This window comes from Malaya genurostris, chromosome 3 (assembly GCF_030247185.1).
Source record: "Malaya genurostris strain Urasoe2022 chromosome 3, Malgen_1.1, whole genome shotgun sequence".
Lineage (NCBI taxonomy): Eukaryota > Metazoa > Arthropoda > Insecta > Diptera > Culicidae > Malaya > Malaya genurostris.
The window spans coordinates 143,977,541-143,991,460 of NC_080572.1; the positions used below are offsets into that span (position 1 = coordinate 143,977,541).

A 13,920-nucleotide genomic window follows, 5' to 3' on the forward strand; every position below is an offset into this window, starting at 1 on the left:
GTGTGCACTTTTAGAAGATATTTGAACGCGCTCAATTTTCTCAGAGATGGCTGAACCGATTTTAACAAACTTGGGCTCGTTTGAAAGCTACTGTCGGGCCATTGATCAAGTTCGAAGATCAAATGGCTGTGACTTTTGGTTTCGGAGATATGATTGTATAAGTGACGTAACCGACAAAAGGCGTTGAATTTGAACGCGCTCAATTTTCTCAGAGATGGCTGAACCGATTTTAACAAACTTGGGCTCGTTTGAAAGGTACTATCGGGCCATTGATCAAGTTCGAAGATCAAATGGCTGTGACTTTTGGTTCCGGAGATATGATTGTATAAGTGACGTAACCGACAAAAAGCGTTGTATTTGAACGCGCTCAATTTTCTCAGAGATAACTGAACCGATTTTAACAAACTTGGGCTCGTTTGAAAGCTACTGTCGGGCCATTGATCAAGTTCGAAGATCAAATGGTTGTGACTTTTGGTTCCAGATATATGATGGTATAAGTGACGTAACCGACAAAACACATTGATTTTTACCGCTCTTATATATATATATATGGGTGCCAAAATGTTAGGATCACCTCTATTTTCGTGAAGTTCTAGTGCTCAAAAGTTTAAGCACCTCGAAAAAAGCCTTCATGCAAAATTTGACCTAAATCGGACATGCGTAAGGGGTGCTGCCCGGTGGTAAAGGTTTGACAATTTTCGATCTTGAAAAAGCACCATAGGGGGGAGTACATGAAATTTCCAAAATCGAAAATTTTTTTTGATGCCAAAACTCTTAAAACTGCATAAAACATCGAAATTTAGTGTCATCTCAAAAAAAAATTTTTTTTGAAAAAATCAACTTTCTGGGACTTAGAAAAATTTTCATATTTTTTCTAAGTCCCAAAAAGTCGATTTTTTCAAAAAATTTTTTTTTCGAGATGACACTAAATCTCGACGTTTCATGCAATTCTAAGCCGTTTGGCATCAAAAATTTTTTTTCGATTTCGAAAATTTCATGTACTCCCCCCTATGGTGATTTTTCAAGATATATGAAAATCCCACTAAGTGGACTAAGAAGGCTTTTTTTAGATTAGCATCACTGTTCTTATACAAATAGGCAACGCAAATGTCAAGCACTAGTTTGGAAAAATGATGCTGACTGTGTGACATAAACACTGAAGCATGCTTTTGTGAACTACTCGAATCAATCTGCATCAATTGTTGTCAAAATTAGTGTCCAAAATTATTTAATAAAACTATGAAACATATTTTCATGAGACTGTTATGAAAGAAGAGAAAGGCATTATCACACCACTAGGTGGATTAAGAAGGGTTTTGCCTTTCTCTATAGAAAGGTATTAGAATTGCTGGAAAAACCGACTTTCGAACGGAGCCTCGGAGACCCATAGTGTTATATACCATTCGACTCAGCTCGACGAGATCGGAAAATGTCTGTGTGTGTGTGTGTATGTGTGTGTGTGTGTATGTGTGTGTGTGTATGTGTGTGCACTTTTCGAAGATATTTGAACGCGCTCAATTTTCTCAGAGATGGCTCAACCGATTTTAACAAACTTAGGCTCGTTTGAAAGCTACTATCGGGGCATTGATCAAGTTCGAAGATAAAATGGCTGTGACTTTTGGTTCCGGAGATATGATTGTATAAGTGACGTAACCGACAAAAAGCGTTGTATTTGAACGCGCTCAATTTTCTCAGAGATGGCTGAACCGATTTGAACAAACTTGGACTCGTTTGAAAGCTACTGGCGGGAGATTGATCAAGTTCGAAGATCAAATGGCTGTGACTTTTGGTTCCGGAGATATGATTGTATAAGTGACGTAATCGACAAAAAGCGTTGTATTTGAACGCGCTCAATTTTCTCAGAGATGGCTGATCCGATTTTAACAAACTTGGGCTCGTTTGAAAGCTACTGTCGGGCCGTTGATCAAGTTCGAAGATCAAATGGTTGTGACTTTTGGTTCCAGATATATGATGGTATAAGTGACGTAACCGACAAAACACGTTGATTTTTACCGCTCTTGTATATATAAGGGTGCCAAAATTTTGGGATCAACTCTATTTTCGTAAAGTTCTAGTGCTCAAAAGTTTAAGCACCTCGAAAAAAGCCTTCATGCAAAATTTGACCTAAATCGGACATGCTTAAGGGGTGCTGCCCGGTGGTAAAGGTTTGACAATTATCGATCTTGAAAAAGCACCATAGGGGGGAGTACATGAAATTTCCAAAATCGAAAATTTTTTTTGATGCCAAAACTCTTAAAACTGCATAAAACATCGAAATTTAGTGTCATCTCAAAAAAAAATTTTTTTGAAAAAATCAACTTTCTGGGACTTAGAAAAATTTTCATATTTTTTCTAAGTCCCAAAAAGTCGATTTTTTCCAAAAAATTTTTTTTCGAGATGACACTAAATCTCGACGTTTCATGCAATTCTAAGCCTTTTGGCATCAAAATTTTTTTTTCGATTTTGAAAATTTCATGTACTCCCCCCTATGGTGATTTTTCAAGATATATGAAAATTTCACTAAGTGGACTAAAAAGGCTTTTTGCCTTTCTCTATAGAAAGGTATTAGAATTGCTGGAAAAACCGACTTTCGAACGGAGCCTCGGAGACCCATAGTGTTATATACCATTCGACTCAGCTCGACGAGATCGGAAAATGTCTGTGTGTGTGTGTGTATGTGTGTGTGTATGTGTGTGCACTTTTCGAAGATATTTGAACGCGCTCAATTTTCTCAGAGATGGCTCAACCGATTTTAACAAACTTAGGCTCGTTTGAAAGCTACTATCGGGGCATTGATCAAGTTCGAAGATAAAATGGCTGTGACTTTTGGTTCCGGAGATATGATTGTATAAGTGACGTAACCGACAAAAAGCGTTGTATTTGAACGCGCTCAATTTTCTCAGAGATGGCTGATCCGATTTTAACAAACTTGGGCTCGTTTGAAAGCTACTGTCGGGCCGTTGATCAAGTTCGAAGATCAAATGGTTGTGACTTTTGGTTCCAGATATATGATGGTATAAGTGACGTAACCGACAAAACACGTTGATTTTTACCGCTCTTGTATATATAAGGGTGCCAAAATTTTGGGATCAACTCTATTTTCGTAAAGTTCTAGTGCTCAAAAGTTTAAGCACCTCGAAAAAAGCCTTCATGCAAAATTTGACCTAAATCGGACATGCTTAAGGGGTGCTGCCCGGTGGTAAAGGTTTGACAATTATCGATCTTGAAAAATCACCATAGGGGGGAGTACATGAAATTTCCAAAATCGAAAATTTTTTTTGATGCCAAAACTCTTAAAACTGCATAAAACATCGAAATTTAGTGTCATCTCAAAAAAAAAATTTTTTGAAAAAATCAACTTTCTGGGACTTAGAAAAATTTTCATATTTTTTCTAAGTCCCAAAAAGTCGATTTTTTCCAAAAAATTTTTTTTCGAGATGACACTAAATCTCGACGTTTCATGCAATTCTAAGCCTTTTGGCATCAAAATTTTTTTTTCGATTTTGAAAATTTCATGTACTCCCCCCTATGGTGATTTTTCAAGATATATGAAAATTTCACTAAGTGGACTAAGAAGGCTTTTTGCCTTTCTCTATAGAAAGGTATTAGAATTGCTGGAAAAACCGACTTTCGAACGGAGCCTCGGAGACCCATAGTGTTATATACCATTCGACTCAGTTCGTCGAGATCGGAAAATGTCTGTGTGTGTGTGTATGTGTGTGTGTGTATGTGTGTGTGTGTATGTGTGTGCACTTTTCGAAGATATTTGAACGCGCTCAATTTTCTCAGAGATGGCTGAACCGATTTGAACAAACTTGGGCTCGTTTGAAAGCTACTGTCGGGCCATTGATCAAGTTCGAAGATCAAATGGCTGTGATTTTTGGTTCAGGAGATATGATTCTATAAGTGACGTAACCGACAAAAAGCGTTGTATTTGAACGCGCTCAATTTTCTCAGAGATGGCTGATCCGATTTCAACAAACTTGGGCTCGTTTGAAAGCTACTGTCGTGCCATTGATCAAGTTCGAAGATCAAATGGTTGTGACTTTTGGTTCCAGAAATATGATTGTATAAGTGACGTAACCGACAAAACACGTTGATTTTTACCGCTCTTGTATATATAAGGGTGCCAAAATTTTGGGATCAACTCTATTTTCGTAAAGTTCTAGTGCTCAAAAGTTTAAGCACCTCGAAAAAAGCCTTCATGCAAAATTTGACCTAAATTGGACATGCTTAAGGGGTGCTGCCCGGTGGTAAAGGTTTGACAATTATCGATCTTGAAAAAGCACCATAGGGGGGAGTACATGAAATTTCCAAAATAAAAAATTTTTTTTGATGCCAAAACTCTTAAAACTGCATAAAACATCGAAATTTAGTGTTATCCCGAAAAAATTTTTTTTTGAAAAAATCAACTTTCTGGGATTTAGAAAAATTTTCATATTTTTTCTAAGTCCCAAAAAGTCGACTTTTTCAAAAAAATTTTTTTTCGAGATGACACTAAATCTCGACGTTTCATGCAATTCTAAGCCTTTTGGCATCAAAAATTTTTTTTCGATTTCGAAAATTTCATGTACTCCCCCCTATGGTGATTTTTCAAGATATATGAAAATTCCACTTAGTGGACTAAGAAGGGTTTTGCCTTTCTCTATAGAAAGGTATTAGAATTGCTGGAAAAACCGACTTTCGAACGGAGCCTCGGAGACCCATAGTGTTATATACCATTCGACTCAGCTCGACGAGATCGGAAAATGTCTGTGTGTGTGTGTGTATGTGTGTGTGTGTATGTGTGTGTGTGTGTATGTGTGTGCACTTTTCGAAGATATTTGAACGCGCTCAATTTTCTCAGAGATGGCTCAACCGATTTTAACAAACTTAGGCTCGTTTGAAAGCTACTATCGGGGCATTGATCAAGTTCGAAGATCAAATGGCTGTGACTTTTGGTTCCGGAGATATGATTGTATAAGTGACGTAACCGACAAAAAGCGTTGTATTTGAACGCGCTCAATTTTCTCAGAGATGGCTGAACCGATTTGAACAAACTTGGACTCGTTTGAAAGCTACTGGCGGGCCATTGATCAAGTTCGAAGATCAAATGGCTGTGACTTTTGGTTCCGGAGATATGATTGTATAAGTGACGTAATCGACAAAAAGCGTTGTATTTGAACGCGCTCAATTTTCTCAGAGATGGCTGATCCGATTTTAACAAACTTGGGCTCGTTTGAAAGCTACTGTCGGGCCGTTGATCAAGTTCGAAGATCAAATGGTTGTGACTTTTGGTTCCAGATATATGATGGTATAAGTGACGTAACCGACAAAACACGTTGATTTTTACCGCTCTTGTATATATAAGGGTGCCAAAATTTTGGGATCAACTCTATTTTCGTAAAGTTCTAGTGCTCAAAAGTTTAAGCACCTCGAAAAAAGCCTTCATGCAAAATTTGACCTAAATCGGACATGCTTAAGGGGTGCTGCCCGGTGGTAAAGGTTTGACAATTATCGATCTTGAAAAATCACCATAGGGGGGAGTACATGAAATTTCCAAAATCGAAAATTTTTTTTGATGCCAAAACTCTTAAAACTGCATAAAACATCGAAATTTAGTGTCATCTCAAAAAAAAAATTTTTTGAAAAAATCAACTTTCTGGGACTTAGAAAAATTTTCATATTTTTTCTAAGTCCCAAAAAGTCGATTTTTTCCAAAAAATTTTTTTTCGAGATGACACTAAATCTCGACGTTTCATGCAATTCTAAGCCTTTTGGCATCAAAATTTTTTTTTCGATTTTGAAAATTTCATGTACTCCCCCCTATGGTGATTTTTCAAGATATATGAAAATTTCACTAAGTGGACTAAGAAGGCTTTTTTTAGATTAGCATCATTGTTCTCATACAAATAGGCAACGCAAATGTCAAGCACTAGTTTGGAAAAATGATGCTGACTGTGTGACATAAACACTGAAGCATGCTTTTGTGAACTACTCGAGTCAATCTGAATCAATTTGCGTCTAAAATTATTTAATAAATGTATGAAACATATTTTCATGAGACTGTTATGAAAGAAGAGAAAGGCATTATCACACCACTAGGTGGATTAAGAAGGGTTTTTTAGATTAGCATCACTGTTCTTATACAAATAGGCAACGCAAATGTCAAGCACTAGTTTGGAAAAATGATGCTGACTGTGTGACATAAACACTGAAGCATGCTTTTGTGAACTACTCGAATCAATCTGCATCAATTGTTGTCAAAATTAGTGTCCAAAATTATTTAATAAAACTATGAAACATATTTTCATGAGACTGTTATGAAAGAAGAGAAAGGCATTATCACACCACTAGGTGGATTAAGAAGGGTTTTTTAATGGTTAAAAACACCGTGCAAGCGAAACAATGGATTGAAAAGTGTTATCCGGACTCTTGTCCATCAAAAGCAACGATTTGTCGGTGGTTCGCCGAGTTTAAACGTGATCGTACCGACACAAAAGACGCGGAACGCTCGGGTAGACCTGTGGAAGCCGTTACACCGGAAAATGTGAGTGAAGTGACAAAAATTATAATGAAAGATCGTAAAGTGAAGCTCCGTGAGATTGCTGAGATGACACAGATATCATATGGAAGTGTATTTACTATCCTTCATGAAAAATTGAGCATGAAAAAAGTTTTTTCAAGTGGCCGCGATTGCTTTCGACAAAGACAATGCACCCTGCCACAAGTCGGTAATGACAATGGCGAAATTGAACGAATTGGGCTTTGATCTGCTTCCCCATCCCCCATACTCACCAGATTTAGCCCCCAGTGACTACTGGCTCTTTGCTGATCTTAAAAAATGCTCCAGGGAAAAAGATTTGGCTAAAATGAGGAGGTCATCGCTGAAACTGAAGCTTATTTTGAAGCGAAAGATAAATTTTTTTATAAACATGGTATTGAAAAATTGGAAAAATGGTGGAATTCATCAACATAATCACCCTAAAAGGTGATTACGTTGATGAATAAAAAAAAATTTTGCAAAAAAAATATTGTTTCCATTGTTAGTCTCGGGACTTATTGATCCATGTGTTAAGCTTAAAAGAAAAGTGTGCCGGTAACCGAACACTCGACCTTAAATTTAATTTTATTGGGTAACAAAACTAAAACGAGAAAAATTATATCATTGGACTAGTTAGTTAAATGCCATAAGCACTCATTTAGTGAGTACTACAGTATGATATTGAATATTATAATATAGAGTCAATCTGTGACTGTACGTGATATAATCAGCGTTTTGCTGCGCTAATTAATAATTCGAAAGATACACTTTAATAAGTAAACATTGTAAATCATTTGTATGTAGTCTACATTTATTTTACGAAATGAAATTCAAATATAGCTGTGTTACCAACCGGTGTCATCTCTAGTAAGGTAAGGAGAGGAAGAAAATAAATACGCCAGGGACTAAGTAAGGGATAAAACGAAAAACACACATAATGGAATGACAAATTTATTTACAATTCAACCTAGGTCTCTGAATAGAAAATGGAAAATAACATGGCTGGAAAATAATTAATTAGGATTCATGTATATGCCCTTTTTATCTAGCAGTAGTATTGGCCGATATTTATGGTATATATCTTTTTAGAGACGAGGCTACTAAAGTGTTTCTACCTCCGGTGACAACAGCTAATTTTTCAATCGGTGAATTGCGAGAATCATCTGCAGAATGAATTATTTTCGATTTGTTTTCACTATAACACATTTCAGATGATACCCGCTTCAGGGCAAACAAACTGTCAAATGATGAAATTTGGTTATTTCCAATCGTTTTGAAGGTTTTGTCCGTTACGTGAGTTGTATCATGCTCCATATTATTCATACTAGTAATTGAGTTTCTTGTAAGACTGGATGGTAATTGATCAACAATTTTCGGTTTATTTTTTCTTGTTGATGCGGATGAAATTAAAATAGGAGAAGATACAGTATGGTCTGATATGGTTTTCATATTGAGCGACGAGTTCAATGTATCATTTTTCCTGGATAATACGGCTTGTGTTCGGTTCGTTGAATCTTGATGCCGATTTTCAATTTTCATAACAGATTGTATGTTGGCTCCATTAGTGATATTAATGTTTTTCGTGGGTCGTATATGAATAACTTGCGGACTAGTTACATCTTTTTCAATTGTTTTAAATATTGTAGCAGAGCTAGTAGTTAGCTGCGAATTCGATGGTGTCAAAGTTGGAATTTTATGGAGTTGCTTGACAGCTGATTGAGTACCTAACACTAAATTTGATGATATATTATTTGAGTGAACCACCCGACCGGCAGAGAAAGCTTTTGGTGCTAGAAATTGTTTGTGCTGTTGCGCTAATAAATTTTGTAATATTTGTTTCTGCTGTGCTGGTGTTAAAATCGTTTGTTGTACTCTAGTAGAATTTAATATATCTGTAACAGGGCGCACACTAACTCCAGTTTCTGTGCTCGAAATAATATTATCAGTTGCATTTTCCTGTAAAAAAAAAATTAGATTATTTTCACACTACATAAATTGCAAAAAATTAACTAGTTAAACTTCAAGAAGTTCAAATCTTAAACCTTAAAAAATCTACTGAGTGCTACGATTTTGCTTTTATCTTTTGGTTAAAATTTGACACTTCGATAGTTATTTTTATTGAGTGGTTAAATCACAGACGAACAGACATGACGCTATGTGCAAATTCTTCTAAAAATAAATTTTCGTGAGGCACTAGTTCTACCTATATCGAACGGCGCAAACTATTCACTAGGCAAGATGGGCCGTGAGCGGTCTTAGTCGTCCTTATAGTGACACTACAAAGAAAAAAAACTATTTACTTTCGGTACACCCCTTGCATTACGTAAAAACTGTTTTACTAGTTGGTACCAAAGGGACCGTTCATAAACTACGTGAACCTAAATTTGGATCTTTTTACCCATTAACATTTTTATCAAGTACTTCGAAATAGTGTTATATATTATATATATATATATATATATATATATATATATATATATATATATATATATATATATATATATATATATATATATATATATATATATATATATATATATATATATATATATATATATATATATATATATATATATATATATATATATATATATATATATATATATATATATAAATACAGAGATCATTCTTTGTGATCGCATCACGTAAGAACGGATGGACGGATTTACATGATTCTTTTTTTGTTTGAATTTTCACCCCCACCGGTTCGTACATAAAAAAAAATTAGGAAACTTTGCCGGAAATATGTGAAAAGCCAAAAAATTGTTTTGTATGGACTATGGAATTTTCCGTTGAAAAAGTCACTAATGCTTGCTAAATCTACGATTGATGTTTGGCGCGCAACGAGTTGCATAAGTGTTTGACCGTCGAAGAGAAGAATACTAGATCGTTGAAAACATCGTTTGGCGCGCTACGTGTTATTCGTCATTTCGAGCCACGTGCTTAATTGGGTATCAAAATTATTGTTTATCATATGACTCAATGACGGAATGACTGTTCTAGAAAACCGCTGTAGGCAGGAGTAAAACTTCTGATATATTTTACAAGTTGATGAATTGTGTTCAATGGAGTCTAATGAATAGTATTAGTCTTCGCGGGCTCGAGTTTAACATTTTAGAAAAATTTTGAATGAATCAATGAGAAGATTGTGCTTTAGAAGCACTAAGGTCAAACTGAGCGATTTTCCTTGCAATTTGCTTTCTAATGATTTAGATTAGACTAAGCGCACACAATAAGTGGCCATTAGATATCAATGATTAGTTGATAGTTCAAGATGATTACCATAATGGATTGAGACTGTGAAGAATGTTCAAACTGGTAGGATCAATATCAAATTAAAATTTAAGCGTCGATTCTCCGCAAAAAAAGTTCCACAATACATGAAAAATATCTACTTTAACGCTCTAAAGCACAGCAACTTGAACATACAGAATAAGTTCTGAGAAAACTTTCTCGATGCTTAAAAGCTGTACACGGAATTGCTTCAAAGTTTGTTATGTTACGTCGGGTGAACATTCAAGTGTGAGTAATTCCTTAAAAACGGACTGTTCAGAACGCTTTGTATGCTGTTTAAGATATCTTTTTTACGAACTTTTGGTTACTTGAGCTAAAAACCAATTTGTAAATATATCTTACTCCACCGAATGAACAACTCTAGAAATTCTTCAACATTGTGCTAAGTTTATCCATACATTATGGTCACATCTGGAACGAAAAACGTGGCACTTTATATCCATTATGTTGAAGGCCATTAGAGAGGGATCTCCGGTCACTGCATTGAATCAAAGGATGAGAGTCGGAGAGGCTGATCATTTGCTCTATTTTTACTTAACACAAGTTTGCCACATTTTAACATTTTTGGGCTAAAGCGAATGTGTGTCACATAGTCATAGGTTGACAATTCTGCTATCCAAAACCAGAAATTCGAACAAATAATTTTTGGTCGAGACGAAGTTCGACGGGTCAGCTAGTAGTTTCATAGATCGCTATTGAGTTTTATCTTTATCCTACTTTCGGTTCCGGAATTACAAGGCTATATGTGCAAATCTATGAGAAAATGCGCATTCAATTTATTGGAAAGTTCTCAACTGAATATTACAAACTAAGATGCAAATAAAAGGTCTTCCGGTCTCATAGATCGCTATTGAATTTTATTTCGATCCGACTTCCGGTACCAGAATTACAGGGTGATATGCACCAAAAAATATTAAAAACAAAATTTCACTTACTTTTCTTAGAGATGGCTGAACCGATTTTCAAAACTTAGATTCAAACGAAAGGTCTTAGTTCCATAGATCGCTATTGAGTTTTATGCTTATTTTACTTCCGATCCGATTGCAAATCTATGAGAAAATGCGCATTAAACCTAACCTGGCTAACCCCTAAATGATTTCTCGGAAAGTTCTCAACCAATTGTTACAAACTAAGACGCAAATAAAAGGTCTTGAAAAAAATATAAAAAAAGTCCCCGAGAAGTTGATCCAGATCCGACTTACGGTTTCGGTATTACAGTACGATTAGTAAAAATTTTCAACTTCATGAGTAATTTTTCACTAGCGATGGAAAAACGAGGTGTACATTTTTATAAAATTGAATGGTAAACTCATCTCGTTGGCATACCTTGTTAGTTAGTGGATATATGAATCTACTTTGGGACTAGTAGTGCCCGGTTTCCGCTTCCGAACGCACTGGCAATAGTGAAGAAAAGCTCCAAAAGCGGAACTCACTTCGAATTTTCAGCAACGATTAAACCGATTTTCATAAATCATGATTCTAATAAAAGCTCTATGTTTTAACAGATACCGTGCAATTTCATCCAAGTCCGACTTTCGGTTCCGAAATTATAGGCCAATGAGTATCAAAATTTTGAAACTGTCATACAACATGATGCAACATCGGTACGCATCAGTACGTGCTGGTACGAAAGAAGAAAATAAACCCGTCTAGCACACAGAGTGCTTTGTTCAGTATTGTATAGCGTGCAGAGTTGTCACATATAAATCTATATTAACTTGACATAAGTATTCACAAAATGAAAAGGTTTTATACCAAAATAAGTTTTTGATTTTGTTTGAAAAAAAACGAATGAAAGTTTCAGGTTTGAAAAAAAAATGTGTTCGCGCGCACTATGGCTTTTCTCGGATACTTGGTTTTTAACAAAACTACACTTTAACTTTGCGCGAACAGAAACGAAAAATTTATTTGTGTAATAATAACGCGTGTATTCTCGTGGACTGTATATTTTAGACTGACTCCACTGACCTATATATTTCGGCTGACCTACGATCGAGATCGAGATCAATGCCCTATCATCTACCTGCATCAAAGAGATGAAATAGATCACCAATATAGGGTGCCAGAAGAAGCACGACATATCATCTTGTTTGTCGGAGTTGTAGGGTGATTCAACAAAGTATGTTTTAGTACTGTAATCCTTTCCCACTACAACATACGCCGGCCGCCTTGAAATCTCAACTTTGAATTTCAACGACTATTTGTCCTACTCTTACTTCAATTCAAATGTGTTTAGTATATAATTCAATCTCTTACAAACAATATTTTCAGCTTACATACTACTACAGTTTGGTATGATCGAACGACCTTGACCGAAATTCATTTGTGATGATCACTGGTGTTAATCTCTGTTGAGATTACTAGTAGAAGTTGAATTCTGCCTCTCGATTTAGAATGGTGGATGGTGCATCCTTCAATGCACATTCCGCTGGATCATTAATGTGCTGTTAGTATATTCGGACAGTTTTAGGTGTTGTCATCGATGGTGATATGCTGATTCATGCTGCTCTGGTACGATGAACTTCGATGGCGCGTTGATTTTTGGTTTACTACAAGTGGTTTCACTGCGATGGATTTCTACGATGTTTTAGTCGTTAGAACGAACTGGCCATGCTCGTTAACTCCGTTGTAAAAATCTCGAGGTCGAATTGGCCCTTTCTCCCTCTGTTGCAGCCTGGACGTAGTATACCTCATATTGTGGGGAAAGTGCACGGGTTACTCAATTAAGCTTTGAGAGTGGAGCGTCTAACATTCCGGGAGATGACCGAAACTGACGTGTAATGACTGAGAAAGAAAATTCTGATAAGATTTTTGAAAATATAAAAAATACTTAACTGGGGGTGCGGAGGCCATGTTGACCTCCGCCGTTGGAGACGTTCAAGTCTCTTCGGGTGATAACTTGGAGTTGTCTCGAATAGGAAGCACGCAGATTTTTGAAATTCCTCTACGATAGCTACCATCCTTTGTTCTTACTGTGATGACACGAATGTTTCAGTCAGACCCTGGGTGAAGTTCTGCTACACGTCCCAACTGCCACTTGAGCGGAGGTAGATTTTCGTCTTTCAAGACAACCATGCTTCCAACGGTTAGATTCTCTCTCTGTCGCATCCACCTAGTTCGGTTCTGTAAATCAGACAAGTATTGTTCTGACTACCTCTTCCATAACCGCTGAGTAAACTGTTGAGTCCGTTGCCATACTGCTAAACGATTCTTCTAAAGTTAACGCTTCAAAATCGGCAGGATCGTTGCTGATCGGTGTCAGCGGACGCGAGTTCAAAATTGCTTCGATTTGCAATAAGACAGTCTGCATTTCGTCATGCAGCAAAATTCTTGTTCCGATGCTCCTCTTGAACAATGTTTTAAACGACTTCACAGTTGCCTCCCACAATCCGCCAAAGTTCGGTGATCGAGCTGGTATAAACTTAAATTCGATTTTGTCGTCAGATGCCACCTTAATCGCCTGTTCTTGAAACTGCTGACTGAGAAACAGCTTACAAAGCTCGTCCAGCTCTCGCTTGGCACCGACAAAGTTTCTCGCGTTATCGCACATGATGATGTTCGGCTTGCCTCGTCTAGATGAAAAACGTTTCAGTGTTGCCAAAAATGCTTGCGTTGTTAGATCTGTTGCTAATTCTAGGTGCACCGCTTTAGTAACCAGACAAATATGATAATATTCCATGACTATTCTAGCGAGAGGGTGACGTCGGTCTAATATAAATGGATGCTTTCGACTGTTCGACAGATGTGCGTGCCGTAATCGGCCGCCTACGCAGAGCAAACCATTAATTAATTTAGGATCCAATGCGAGAATAGAGGAATCGGCTCGTAACGGTCGATTTTCAGACAAATCAGCTATTTCTTTCGGAAAACATTCTTGCTGAGACAAACAAACGAGTGTTGTGACAGAGCTCTCAAGCTCTTCGACAGTCAAATTTCCGTGACGCCGACAATTCTGGTTTGACCTTCGAGCGTTAAAACGGAAACGACATATGTATGCAGTTAGTCGAACCAAATCAGTAAATGTTGATCGAAGACTAAAAATCTGACTATGGATGACAGTTCTCGCAACAGCTGCAACGACTCCCTTCTCTTCAAGCATTGTT

At 36.7% G+C, this 13,920-nt stretch overlaps 1 protein-coding gene across 5 annotated transcripts in view; it reads right to left on the minus strand.

The window, feature by feature from the left end:
* Positions 1-7,458: 7,458 nt before the first annotated feature.
* Positions 7,459-13,920, minus strand: part of LOC131437775 (nuclear factor related to kappa-B-binding protein) — a 171,405-nt gene continuing 164,943 nt past the window's right edge. For 4 of the 5 annotated variants that reach the window (XM_058607337.1, XM_058607340.1, XM_058607335.1 and 1 more), the window contains one exon: positions 7,459-8,479. In XM_058607337.1, coding sequence (XP_058463320.1) covers positions 7,592-8,479 — 888 coding nt within the window. In that variant the 3' untranslated portion in view covers positions 7,459-7,591. Of the gene's footprint in view, positions 8,480-8,726; positions 8,800-13,920 lie in introns of all 5 variants that reach the window. The other variant, XR_009230823.1, reaches the window with a different exon arrangement.